The sequence below is a fragment of the Macrobrachium nipponense genome, chromosome 20 (genome assembly GCF_015104395.2).
Source record: "Macrobrachium nipponense isolate FS-2020 chromosome 20, ASM1510439v2, whole genome shotgun sequence".
Taxonomy (NCBI): Eukaryota; Metazoa; Arthropoda; class Malacostraca; order Decapoda; family Palaemonidae; genus Macrobrachium; species Macrobrachium nipponense.
The window spans coordinates 56,380,943-56,394,448 of NC_061089.1; the positions used below are offsets into that span (position 1 = coordinate 56,380,943).

The 13,506-nt window shown below is 36.2% G+C and overlaps 1 protein-coding gene across 1 annotated transcript in view; it reads left to right on the forward strand.

The window, feature by feature from the left end:
* The window catches only part of LOC135226224 (deoxyribonuclease-1-like), a 24,489-nt gene extending 12,675 nt beyond the window's left edge, over positions 1 to 11,814 (forward strand). Inside the window, exons 3-9 of the mRNA XM_064265670.1 lie at positions 2,717 to 2,871; positions 3,774 to 4,012; positions 4,692 to 4,845; positions 6,089 to 6,188; positions 7,285 to 7,446; positions 8,005 to 8,094; positions 10,868 to 11,814. Of these exons, the coding sequence (XP_064121740.1) occupies positions 2,717 to 2,871; positions 3,774 to 4,012; positions 4,692 to 4,845; positions 6,089 to 6,188; positions 7,285 to 7,446; positions 8,005 to 8,094; positions 10,868 to 11,029 (1,062 nt within the window). The 3' untranslated portion in view covers positions 11,030 to 11,814. The remainder of the gene's footprint in view (positions 1 to 2,716; positions 2,872 to 3,773; positions 4,013 to 4,691; positions 4,846 to 6,088; positions 6,189 to 7,284; positions 7,447 to 8,004; positions 8,095 to 10,867) is intronic.
* The last annotated feature ends 1,692 nt before the right edge of the window (positions 11,815 to 13,506 follow it).

Genomic DNA, 13,506 nt, shown 5'->3' on the forward strand with positions numbered 1-13,506 from the left:
AAGAATATATAAATAACGTAGAAGGTAGAAAGAGAGAGATTTTCTTTGTCCGTTCGAAACTACGATTGTTTCCCTATTATGTCAGCACTGTGAGATTAGAGGAACTCCAAGATCCGTTTGCTTTCCTAATCTGTCGACACGTTTGATAAGCGAGCTCGAGACTTCATTTGTGTTTTGAGATTCTGTCATCACGTAAGATAAGGGCTTCTGCTTCGGTCGATCGAATCGAGTACGTGTCTTTTTTTAACAGAATCGTCTCATACGTGTATGTCTTTGCCGAGTGTCACATGCAGATTACACATTTTGTATGTAAAGTTGCGTAAGATTTCGAAGCTTCTGGAAGCATTATTGCCGAAAACGTTTTTGTGTCATCCACTGTCCAGCTTCTGTAAGGAAGAGAATTTCATTCGGGCGTAGATTCTCAAACCGTTTACATCTTTCTCTCTCTCTCTCTCTCTCTCCATCTCATAGCACTTTTGATTTTTAAAGTAACGTAACGATTGCGTACTCATTGAATGGTCACTCATAATTTGTAAATTTCAGATTTGATATTTCTTAGAGTTTATTTAGTGTTATTTAGTGATTTTTTGTGGAATCTGAACAAACATTGTTTCGTAACGGCGCCTGGTTTTTGTGAAAGTGAATTTTTTTGAAGGAAGAAGTTGGTATACCAAGGTAAAGTGTGTTATATTTTTATTAGTAGCAACTAATATCTAAAAACTAATAATGGATAGGAACAGTGGTTAACTAATAACTAATAACAGGTGGTTACGAAGGTTTGGTAAAAAACTGATGGTTGCAATGTATTCGGTGAAAAGTTTTACACTTTTACACACTGCAAATTTTTGTGTTTTGTGTTTGTTTCATTTTTTGTGCATTTGTTCGTTTTCTTGTTGAAGTGTACCTTTTTATTTTGATACGGTCCACATTTTTCTGTATTTTCATTTGCACTCACAATTTATTTGACTTAGTTATTTTCATTGCTTAATCATTGCACAATTAATTAAATTTAACACTTGTGAATTAATTTGCATTTACTTAGAATTCTTTTCAAGTTTTATTATTGTGTAGCACTTGTGAATTAATTTCAAATTTTCAGTTATTGCCTAACACTTTTGAATTTTGATTGAATTAATTTTCTTGAATTTTTTGATAAATCAATTTTTATTTAATTTTACTTAATTTGATTCAAGAATTAATTAAACTTTACTTTGTTTTCAAGTAACAGTAATTTTCCCTGATATTGTGAATTTCACTTATAAATTTTGAGTTTAATAATAAATTTTTGTATTTAAAATTTTTATAAGTGTTTTCTTTATCTTACACCAGTATATTTGCATTTGATTATATTGATGTTAGGTAGGAACATAGAGTGGTGATTAATCTGTTTTCTTTCAATTTACTTGAAGTGATTTAGAACCAGGGAAGTACTTAGATTTCTGAAATCAGGAAAATACTTAGACTTTTAAAGTTGTTGATGGAGTGATGCCCTTTGATTAATTTAATTACTTACAAGATTACCTCACATCTGTTTTGATGAACGCACACGCACACACACACACACTTATATATATATATATCTAAGCAATCATAAAAAGACCTCTCTCTCTCTCTCTCTCTCTCTCTCCTCTCTCTTCTCTCTCTCTCTCTCTCTCTCTCTCTCTCTCTCTCTCTCTCTCTCTCTCTCTCTCTCTCTCTGACTGTGGCCGAATTCCAGGAAGGGAGGAGAAGATTCAATTTCAGGTTTTCCAGAAGAAGAAACAATAGACAGAGCTTCTGGAACTCAATTCCAACCCTCAATCAGGAATTCCAGCTGAATTATGAACAATGGGAGTTTAGAATAGATTCGGTTTAGTCCGTCTTTTTATTTATTGCTCGTTGTGGAACTCAGCTCCCGAATTCTTCTCCATCAGGGACATTCGCTGGCAAAACTAAGACCCTCACTCTCAAATAAGTCTCTTGTGTGCTGTGATGGTATAGCTGGTTTAATGCTTATTTTATGAAAGGTAGGGTATATAACTGATTTGCTTTATTCATAGCAAAATTCTGGTGGAGAAGGGCTCTCGCTAAATAGCCTTTTGGAAGAGAAATATATTTGATTTTATTTCAGTATGTCTGCTATATTTCTTCGTCAAGTCTTCTTCTCTTCTTCTTCTCTCTCTCTCTCTCTCTCTCTCTCCTCTCTCTCTCTCTCTCTTCGTCAAGTCTACTCTCTTTCTCCCTGCCTATCTGTCCATTTGTCTCTCTCTCTACTTCTTCTTCAAGTCTTGTCTCTATCTCTCTCTCTCTTTCTCTCTCTCTCTCTCTCTTTCGCGCTCTCTCTCTCTCTCTCTGAAAATACACACCTCTCTCCAAAACAGTTTTGTGACATTCTCTCCTCAGATTTAAATAGAACAAGATAAGTTTATCGTCAACAGCGTTTTCTATAGCAGGACGGACATAAAAAGAAAACGGAAGGCATCAGGGCCTTGATATGTTCAGTTCAACCTCTTCAAAATATGGAATAAAATTCGTTGTTAATCTTATTACCGAAAAAAATATTAATATAAAAAGCAGCCAAACATTTTTAGGTCATAACGTTTTAAAAGAGATCATTCTTTATTTATATGATTATATTGTGGGATGAGGTTGTTGGCTTTACGCCCTAGTCAGCGGATGCTCGGAGACGTCCGGTGTTCCTTTCAGGTAACTTACCTCTACCTTTCTCTCTCCCTAGGTGATGAGAAAATACGACATCATTGTGATTCTGGAAGTTGTGGATGCAGACGAGCAGGTTCCCGGGCTTCTGTTGAACGCCCTAAATTCTGGACTTACGAATACTTATAACCTTACCATCTCCAGGAGGCTGGGAAGGACAAGCTACCAAGAACAGTAAGATATTTCTGTTTGTTTGCGTCGTATTGCAGAGACCTTCAATTTATTTTGTGTGGGAAGGTTAGAACCGTTCTTTGTGTGTGAGTGTTTATATAGGTACATATATATGTATATATATATATATATATATAATATATATATATATATATGTATGTATGTATGTATGTATATTTGTATCTTGTATGTATGTATGTATTCAAAAATCACGCAGATGTAAATAAAGATATTATGTATACTCACTCATAGATGTGTATGTATACACACACACACACACACACACACACACACACATATATATATATATATATATATTATATATATATATATACAAAGAAAGTAAATACAGCAGATACGACTAATGGCATGTCTCCAATTGATGACTAATTTTTCTTGAGGATGGCAGTGCAGAATTCTTTAGGAAGTAAACGGAATGGAATATTAAAGGAATATTCTACCACAGATTTCTGTGAAAGAAAGTCTGATACTGATACTGCAATTCTTACGTTTCAATGAAAGATAAATGCCAGAGAGTCAATGGCCTGTGATTCTAAGCCAGTTTGAATTACACTCAATAAAATAAAACAAAAGTTTCAGGAACACCACGAGCGGTCTTATCAACTGAGCCATTGATCCAGTCATTTAACTGGTCCGCTGGTGTAGGGGTTAGTGTCGTGGAATGCCACGGATATGTCGCGGGTTCGCGTCTCCCCCAGGGCGATGAGAATTCACTGGCTATGTATCATGATCAGTTGCTGCTGCAGTGTGGGGCCTGCGGTGAGAGGTTGAAACCGACATTCTTTGGAAGCGTGATTTCAAGTCAAAGGTCCGCGTGTGCTTGTTCCACGTGAATAGGTTTCATCTACTGAAATACGATATAAATAATAATAATTTCTTTCCAGATACGCTTTTTACTGGAAACCATCGGTCGTGAGGGTCAATTTCACGTATCAGTACAACGATACGGTACTGGACAAGTTCCAGTTTGAGCCGTTCATCGTCGTCTTCGAAGGGAAATTCGACAGAAACCTGCCAAGGTTTGGGTTCATACCGCTCCATGCCAAACCGTCCGACGCCGTGCCCGAGATAGATGCCCTCGTGGATGTTTACAACACATTCAAACAAGAGACGGGCATCGAAGGTGAGTGGAGAACGTTTCACTGGACTTTAAATGGGAATGTTTATATTCCGGAAATCTTGTTGAACTTTTATACTGACTATGTCCATTTGAGATAACTAACTGTTAGGTTCATATGAGGCAACTTTAAATTGAAAAATGTTTCCTCTAAATATTGCCAGAGAGAGAAAGTAAATCTTCAGAATCGAAAAAATTTTGATGCCTCGTGTTTCTTGTTAGATTTTACACATATGCCTATATATGTATACATATGTTTTAATTAATAATGAATATATATATATATATATATAGATAATTTATTATATATTATATATATATATAACAAAAGTAGCCCATTAAGACGTCAAAATATAGAAAGTAAGTGCTATATTTCAGAGACTGCTGTCTCTGAATTATAGTAGTACTTACTTTTATTAGATTGAATTCTGTTGTAACAGAACATTTTTACCAGTATATATATATAAATATATATATATATGATATATATATATATATATATATATATATTTGTTTGTTCTCTGGTATGAAGAAAAACGTGCTCAGGACTCCGTTACATCAAATACTCCGATATTAATTCCTGCTTGGTCGTACAGTTCCTGCTGTCAGTGAATCGATCTCTTAACCATTGAATTTACTGGAATCTAATTCACAATTTCATTCTCGCATAAATATTTTTTCACAGACGTCATCATCGCCGGAGACTTCAACGCTGGATGTACTTACGTCGGAGGAAACGATTATCCAAAGATTCGTCTGTTCACAGATCCCAGGTTCACTTGGCTCATCTCAGACCATGCTGACACAACCACTGAAGCTACCACGTGTCCCTATGATAGGTAAGTCTATGTTTGAAAGTCTGTATCTAAAAATATCAAGTCTATGTCTGAAAGTCAGTCGCAAGAAATATCAAGTCAATATCTTAAATATTTAAAATCTATGTTTGAAAGTCAATATAAAAATATTAAGTCTATGTCTGAAAGTCAATATCTAAAAATACTAAGTCTATGTCTGAAAGTCAGTATCTAAAAATACTAAGTCTATGTCTGAAAGTCAGTATCTGAGATATATTAAGTCTACCTCTGAAAGTCAGTATCTAAAAATATTATGCATGTCTGAAAGTCAGTATCTAAAAATATTAAGTCTATGTCTGAAAGTTAGTATCTAAAAAATATTAAGTCTATGTCTGAAAGACAGTATCTAAAAATATTTAGTTTATGTCTTAAAGTCAGTATCTAAGAATATTAGGTCTACGTCTGAAACTTGGTATCTAAAATATATTAAGTCTACCTCTGAAAGTTAGTATAAAGAAATATTAAGTCTATGTCTGAAAGCCATTATCTAAAATATATAAAGTCTACATCTGAAAGTCTAAAAATATTAAGTCTATGTCTGAAAGTCAGTATCAAGAAATATTAAGTCTATGTCTGAAAGTCAGTATCTGGAATACATTAAGTCTATGTCTGAAAGTCAGTATCTGAAATACATTAAGTCTATGTCTGAAAGTCACTATCTAAAATTATTAAGTATGTCTGAAAGTCAGTATCCAAAATAATGTTAAGTCTATGTCTGAAAGTCAGTATCCAAAAAAATATTAAATCTATGTCTGAAAGTCATTATCTAAAAAATATTAAGTGTATGTCTGAAAGTCAGTATCTAAAAATATTAAGTCTATGTCTGAAAGTCAGTATCTAAGAATATCAAGTCTGTCTGAAAGTCAGTATCTAAAAGATATTAACATCTCAGCCAATTTCCTTTGTAATGACGTTGATTAGTTCGAAAGCCAACGATAACTTATAGTGATATAATAAAAAAAAAGTAACTATCCTCCATTATGTCAAGCAGAAAGATTTAATTGTTGCAGGAAATCTATTGGTAACAGAGGTTTTATATAAGTAACTCACTTGTTCCAGGGTTTATAAAAATGTCCTTATACAAACTCATTCCGCAAAAAACAATCCAATATTAGTTTTATTTTTTGTAACCATTTCATTGTCTGTTCGAAAACGAAACAGACTTCTTGGGATAGGAGAGAGAACGCACGAAGCAATAATATCGTAATAATGATGACCCAATTTCCAGAATCGTAGCAGCTGGCAACAAAATGCTTAGCGCAACCTACGACAACACCGCGCAGCCGTACTATTTCGACGAGGACCTGGGTATCACAAATGCGGCGTTGGTAAGAGACATTTTTTCGTTTTATCCAAGCTTATGCTTACACGAGATTACGACAAAAGCAAACCTGATTATTGTTAACACCATGAGAGCCCTCCCTCCTAATGTGCGCTTATTTATTTATATTTTATTTAAAGTTAAAGAAGGATTCGGAATTGGTAAGATACACGAGATTACGCCAAAGTCAAAGTTGGGATTAGGAAGAAATCTTGATTACCGATAGCACGGAAACCTTCCATCCTAATTTGCGCTTACTTATTTCTATTTTATTTAAAGTTACAGGACGATTTCCTGTTGTCTCTTCTTCTTTGCCTTTACCAGTCAACCTCATTCTCGCAGCATTTACCCTTTAAAGATTTTCATTCTCTGATACACAATTTTGCATTAGAATATACGCAGTATATTCTAATGCAAAATCTTCTGTGAAACTTATTTAAAGTGTCAAAAATTATGAAGATTAGTTATTAAAACAGTCATTTACTACAGTGTCTGATACTTCCTCTCTCAAACCTGTTTTTCCTGTAATTCTATCTCAGATACAACGAGAAGATGGTTTCATATATTTTCTTATGCTCAGTTCTGAAGAGGCACAGTAAATTCCTAATGAATTTAACCACTTCTAGATCAAAAAACGTTTTATAACTCACCCTTTCTTGTATAATATTTCCATGTCCTTACCTTAGAGGAATTATGATTCTTGTATTTTCGTCGTTACAGTTAACTTGGTTTACTTTTAGCTATGACATGAAAAAATAAAAAAAACCTGGCGAATGAAGGTATCTGCTCCTAGATGCTTTAATGTTGAAAGTTCTGTTCATGACTACATAATTAATGTAGAAAGATCCATAAAGCCTCTTTTTCATATATCTAGATATTAGGGTATATGTCCCAAACTCTTCAAGAAATCATTCACAGTATGAAGTAAATTATATACTTCTATTAACAATATCTTGTATGGAGTAAAACATGAAAAAAGACAGATTATGTATGACAAATGTTACTCATTTCCGGGCAAGAAAATTACTTTGAATAATCTCGTATGCAGATCATTCCTTGAAAAAAAAATCAGTCTGAATAAACAGGATTCTTCTGAACTTCAGGTAGACGACATCAGCGACCACTACCCCGTTGAAGTGTTGCTCAAAGGCTCCAGCACCATTGATTCAAGTAAAGTCCATCCTGGTACCAGCATCAGTGTTGCCATCTCTGTCACTCCAGCAGACTTGTCGAACTTCTCTTTCTCATCGACGACGAACTTCATGGTGGGTACTCTCTCTTCTCTCTCTCTCTCTCTCTCTCTCTCTAAACCAAAGTCTCAGGTTCGAATCCTGGACGGAGGCAGAAATGCTTATTAACTTAAATAATTCCCTTAGGGTGTAAGTTTTATATACGTTTAATTATAATATATATATATATATATATATATATATATTATATATTTATATATAATATATATATATATATAGATATATATATATATATATATATATATATATATACTATATAACCTGCTTAAAATCAACTCGGAGAACACTTGTGGCATGTAAATTTAAATTACGTGGTAAGTATTACCTCACGCGTGGTAACCAGACACAACATAAAATAGTAATTGTAAGTCTTACTACTAATCAGTCTGGTATTAAACGATGAACTAATGGTAGGAAAAAATAGTATGATAGATATAATCTATACCATAGAGCTAAAGGCATAAGCTCCCTCATGCTCTCTACAGTGAGAAAGTGATCGATAACAAATGATACGAATTCTCCATCTGACATCCATCAGTGTGACTAGTGGAAAAATCTCTTCTACTTCTTCAGGTTATGTCGTGGGTGAGCCCCAACGCTGCCGCCGCCGTTTCGTCCATAGAGGCTTTCTCTCAAAGCAACCCCAACATCCTGAGTGCAGAAGTACGTTATTTGCCTATTTTGAACCTTTTTTCCTTGAATGTGTCTTATCTTCCTCTAATGTCCTTCGTGATCTGAATTTTCTTGCTCATTTTCTTGAGTTACTCTTGAGTTGCAATTTTTTTTGCGGAATTATTTTCCATAGACGAACTTCTGCTTACGGGAATTAGGTTTTTAGTAATAGAAATCATGAAAGCGTACAAGAAAGGGCAGTTAGATTCTGTTAAATACAACTATTGTGATAAGGAAAGAAAGAAAAAAAGCCGAATGAACATTCAGTGGAAAGGTTTTCAAGAATGAATCTGAACAAGACGGAAGTTAGACAGTACAGGTGTTAACTCACTTCTGTGCTGACCTGGTAACTCTTGGTTATGCTGACGTGGTAACTCCCTTTTATGCTGACACGGTAACTCTAGGTAATGCTGACATGGTACTCTCTTGTATGCTGACGTTTAACTAGTTTATGATGACATGGCAGTTCCCTTTTATCCTGCATTGTAGCTCTGGATTATGCTGGCATTGTAATTCCCTTTTTATGATGGTACGGGTAATCCTTTTTATGCTGACGTGGTGACTCTGGGTTAGCTGACATGATAATTCCCCTTTTATGCTGACATGGTAATTCCCTTATTCTGTTGACATGATCATCCCTTTATCATGCTGATATGGCACTCCCATTTTATGCTAATTCCCTTATATGCTAACATGGTAGTTCCCTTTTCTTGCTGACATGGTAATTTCCATTTTTAAGCTGACATGGTAATTCCCTTTTTTAAGCTGACATGGTAATTACCCTTCTTAAGCTGTCATGGTAATTCCCTTTTTTTTAATGCTGACATGGGAATCCCCTTTTATGCTGACATAGTAATTCCCTTGTCTGCTAATCTAGGAACTTGCTTTTAGTGTGGAAACGTACCAATGGTCCAAATTTGCATTGTATCCAGTCCCCTTGGTCTTTACGTCCTGTACTGTCCAATATCTTCTTTTCTCATGGAAGAACTAGTCCTATGGAGGAGCCTTATGAAAAAAAATTGAAAAGAAACTCAGCGGTCTCGATAAATGAAACCTTTCGACACAATCTAACAAAAATTATGAGAAGCTGCCATAAAAATATATTAAATAGAAAGCGAATGTGCTGTTGGTAGAACAGGATTAACACTATGGATGACTTGTGATGCTATGACGCATTATCTAAAATCTAACCCCAGTCACTAAGGACACACTGACTGATCATTTTCCGTTTATAACAAATTACTTTGACCTGATGCTATAAATATATCACAGTAAACTACAGTACAAGCATTCTACTTTAAGATGACACCTGAATGAGTAGCGTAGCACAAATAGTAACTTTGCAGACAGTAAACAAAGTAGACTGTTACCTGTCACACCTCTGGCACTGGTACAGACGGAACTTAAAGGCCTTATGACTGGAAGAGTTAATTACCAATAATTATAAGCTACACTGAACACAATCTCTACAAAAAATAGAACCCCAAATTTTTAGAAAGAGTAGGAAATAATTAAATCTGAAGGCTATTATTTCTCTAGAGGTGATAAACAGTCAAAATCGGATATTGGTTTCGGAATGGCATCTCGAATGCCTCGTGAGAAGTCGATCTGAAGAAGGACTCGCCATTCCGCTCAATGAACCAGAGGGGAGCAGCTCGGCGAATAGAAATTTTAGGGCGTGATAAAACGGGACTCTGTCTCCGTCTCTCGGTCTTAACAAGACACCGAATAATGGCCGCTTACGGGCGATGCCGGCAATCCCGCCACTTGTTTTAGTGGATATTCCGGATCGCCGTATTGCTCCATTGCCTCCGAGCCTTCTGGCTGCGTCACGCACTTCCGAAGCTTGGAACCGACTGTCACTCTCGGCAGATGCTGTAAAAGACGCTGTAAAGGGAGGCTGTAAAATAACGCTGTAAAATACGTGAAATGCCGCCTCCCAGACCGATCGGAACAGGCGGAATAGTGGCAGTGAAATATGTCATAAATATTTCGTCGAGTGGAATCTTCGCATTTATGGCTGGAAGTGCAATGTTTAATAAAGATAAAAGCAGTTATTGGCGGTTATCATGTCTCGTAGTGGCCGTGCTAAGAAGAGTAATGCACGTTACGGATCAACCACAAGTAGGGTCAATTTCTCAAGAAAGATTTCTTTTACTGCAACTCTGAACGTGTTTTTATTTCGGCTATGAATGCATGCTAAAACAGCTTAGGTCAAGTCAAACACTGGAGTTTCTTTCATACAAGAAGCGTATTCCACCAGTGTTAGGCTAATAGCAAAAAATAAAGCAAGAAAAGCTTGCACTTAGTGAAAGCAGACAAGTTTGAGAAAAAATTTTTAATCCTACACTGACTGTGAGAACAACAATTACCACACTTTTATATTAACCGTAATCCTTTCTTATAGGTAATCACTTTTTCATTGTTGTAGTGGTAAAAGGCAAAGCATTTTGTATGGGAAATGGCGCCCTCTTTGATAAAAAAAAATAATTAGTAAGTTTGCTCTTTTTTCCAAACAAGATATAAATTATTATTATATCATTTATCAAAATTTCTAAAAAATCAGTACAAAGAAGAGGAAAACGATAATGATGATGATAACTAGAAACTTCATAACAAATAAGAAATACTGAAAGAGGCGAGCGGAGGGAATGAATTACTTATTACGACAAAATGCTACTAACAGAGTAACGGAAAATAATTAGATTACTAAGACAACCATTTAAGAATAATGACCAATTTCCGTCTATTTTCTCTTTATCAGGGTTTAGCTGTTCTCCTCTACAAGTATAACAACGGAGGACTGACTGATTCCACCCTCCACGGAGAGTACTACCAACAAGGCAACCACACAGTCACAGTCCATTGCAACAGTGACCACAATCTGTGTACCACTACTTGGACCGTCTTTACACCCATCAATTAATTTCTTCACGTCAGTTATATATCTATCACCTTCTATGCATGACTCCCTATAGGGGAGTAGTGCCGTCAGTGCACCCCACGCGGTGCATTGTAGGCATTACTTAGGTTATTTGCAGCGTCCCTCCGGCCCCTATAGCTGCAACCTCTTTCATTTCTTTTGCTGTGCCTCAGTTCATATTCGCTTTCTTCCGTCTGACTTTCCACCCTCTGCTAACAATCTTTTCATACTGCATCTGCCAGGAGGTTTTCCTCCTGTTACACCTTTCCAACCTTCGCTCTGTCAATTTCCCTGTCAGCGCCGAATGACCTCATAGGTCCCAGCGCTTGGTCTTTGACCTAAATTCTATATTCCAATTCCAGTTGTTATTTCTGGATGAAGTTTTGACACTTTGTTACGTTCTAGTGAACTTTTCACGTGCACGTCAATTGCCTGCCATCTAGTGAGTATGTTTGCCAATGCTTACTAAATGTTATAAGCTGGCAAAATCTCTTTTAATATTATACTGGATGGCTTTATATTAAATGTATTTGGTATGACTACACTCGATCACCTTAATTACCTAGTATGTGATTACAACATTTTTCATGCTACCCATTGCACTTGATTTTCCTTTTTTTGTATGTCATAAAAGTTCATGCATTTTACCATCCACTGTATAATGATAATTTTTAAAAATTATTGTGAACTGTAATTCACAATTAATCTAAAATTCTGTTTTGATGTCACGGGTATCATATGATACTGAAATTATAACTAGGTTCTACAATAAATGGATTAGAATTTTTCTTGCGTGTTTGCGTCCCAACTACTGGATCAGATTGATTGATTGTGTATTATATCTGGCGTCACAACATCTGGGTAATTGACACCGTACTGGATAAGAGGCTATATGCAATTAGAAAGTATATTCTTGGACATTTAAGCATTGATGTGAATCCTATTAAGGACTTCATATGGTTAAATGAGAAGAAACACGATTTAAGCACTTATTTCTAAATAATAGAATTCCATCGAAGATAAATCAACTGCTTAATATAATAATTTAAGGTCAGCTGCCGCGAAAGTAATGGGAACTAACAATGAATGATAATGTAATCAGAAAGAGAGAGTGAGAGAGAGACCTGGCGGCATCATTGTCTCATTTTCATGAATTTTTTCCCTCGACATCACAACTCCACAAATATTCTCTTATATTTTCCTCACCTTGCTTCGACTGTTAACCCCTTTCATGCATATCTCAAGTCTCTCTCTCTCTCGCTCTCTCTCTCTCTCTCTCGTTGAACTGTTGCCGTCGCTTTCACATAATATTTCTCTTCCTTCACCCGTCACTTTCCAAAATTCTTAGTCTTGAAAAGCTTTCATTATAAATGAAGTTGTGACACAAAATTTTCCTTCTTCGTCCACGACCCTCCTCCTCCCCTCCCCCCCACCCCTGCCGCCCGCTCCTCTTCCCTCGCCCACCCACACTCCCTCCTCCCGTCTCCCCTCTCTACACCCCATCCACACTCCTTCCTCCCGCCTCCCCCTCCCCCTTCAACACCCCCAACCAAGGCAGTAACTGCCACCAGATGCATTTATTCATCGTGATTTCCCGCGAGGGTTGTTGACTCAATTCTTGAAGTTTTTGTATTTTGACATCCAGTACAGCTGAGGGAATAGTCACTGGCAGGTGGACATACGTAACTATTTTGTTTTTTTTATTATATTTTAAAATAATAATTTCAGCACAAGGTGAGTTCTAATTGGAAAGGGCGGTGAAAGGCTACTTTTTATATTTTCTTCCTGTGTAGAACCTGAGGCAGAGAAGAAAATAGCGGGATATTAATGGATGTGTTAACAAGAGAGGTTAATGGAGTGTTAGGTCTGGCTTTCTGAGAGACGGAAGTGCATGGAAGCCATAGCAAAACAGAGGTAAAGAGAGAATCCCAAACATCAACAATGTGTGATCCGACCATAAACTTGCGCAGGGCGCGTGCTAATAGCTACGATCAAATAGCGTGTTGTTCTACCAACGAAAATGGAAATAAATACGTTATATTTTATTAGAAATAATTGTTCTGTACTGTTTAACATCCACTTTATTTTTTACGCTTTCATTCTAATAAATAGATCAGAAATATCCTATCCTAAATTTCCTATTTTTAAATGAACGTGAAACAACGTGAAACACCTTTTACAGACCTTCTTTTGCTTTTCCAAAGGGCTTTCCTAACCCCCCAACAAGAACAGCAACAATAAGAACAACAACAACGACAACAACAACAACAACAACGAAGTCGTTTGTAGGCTTACTCCCCGAGTAAGCGAAAAATATGGAAAAAAAAACACTTGTCTTACCTATTGCCAGTATGACAAAAATCACCCTCAGTTTTTCTTACAAAGAGGTCAACTATCACAACGGCTTGAATCCTTTTAATCTTGAGCATAAAGAGAGAGAGAAAAAAGTGGAACGCATAACTCAGCCAGGCCTAATCAAA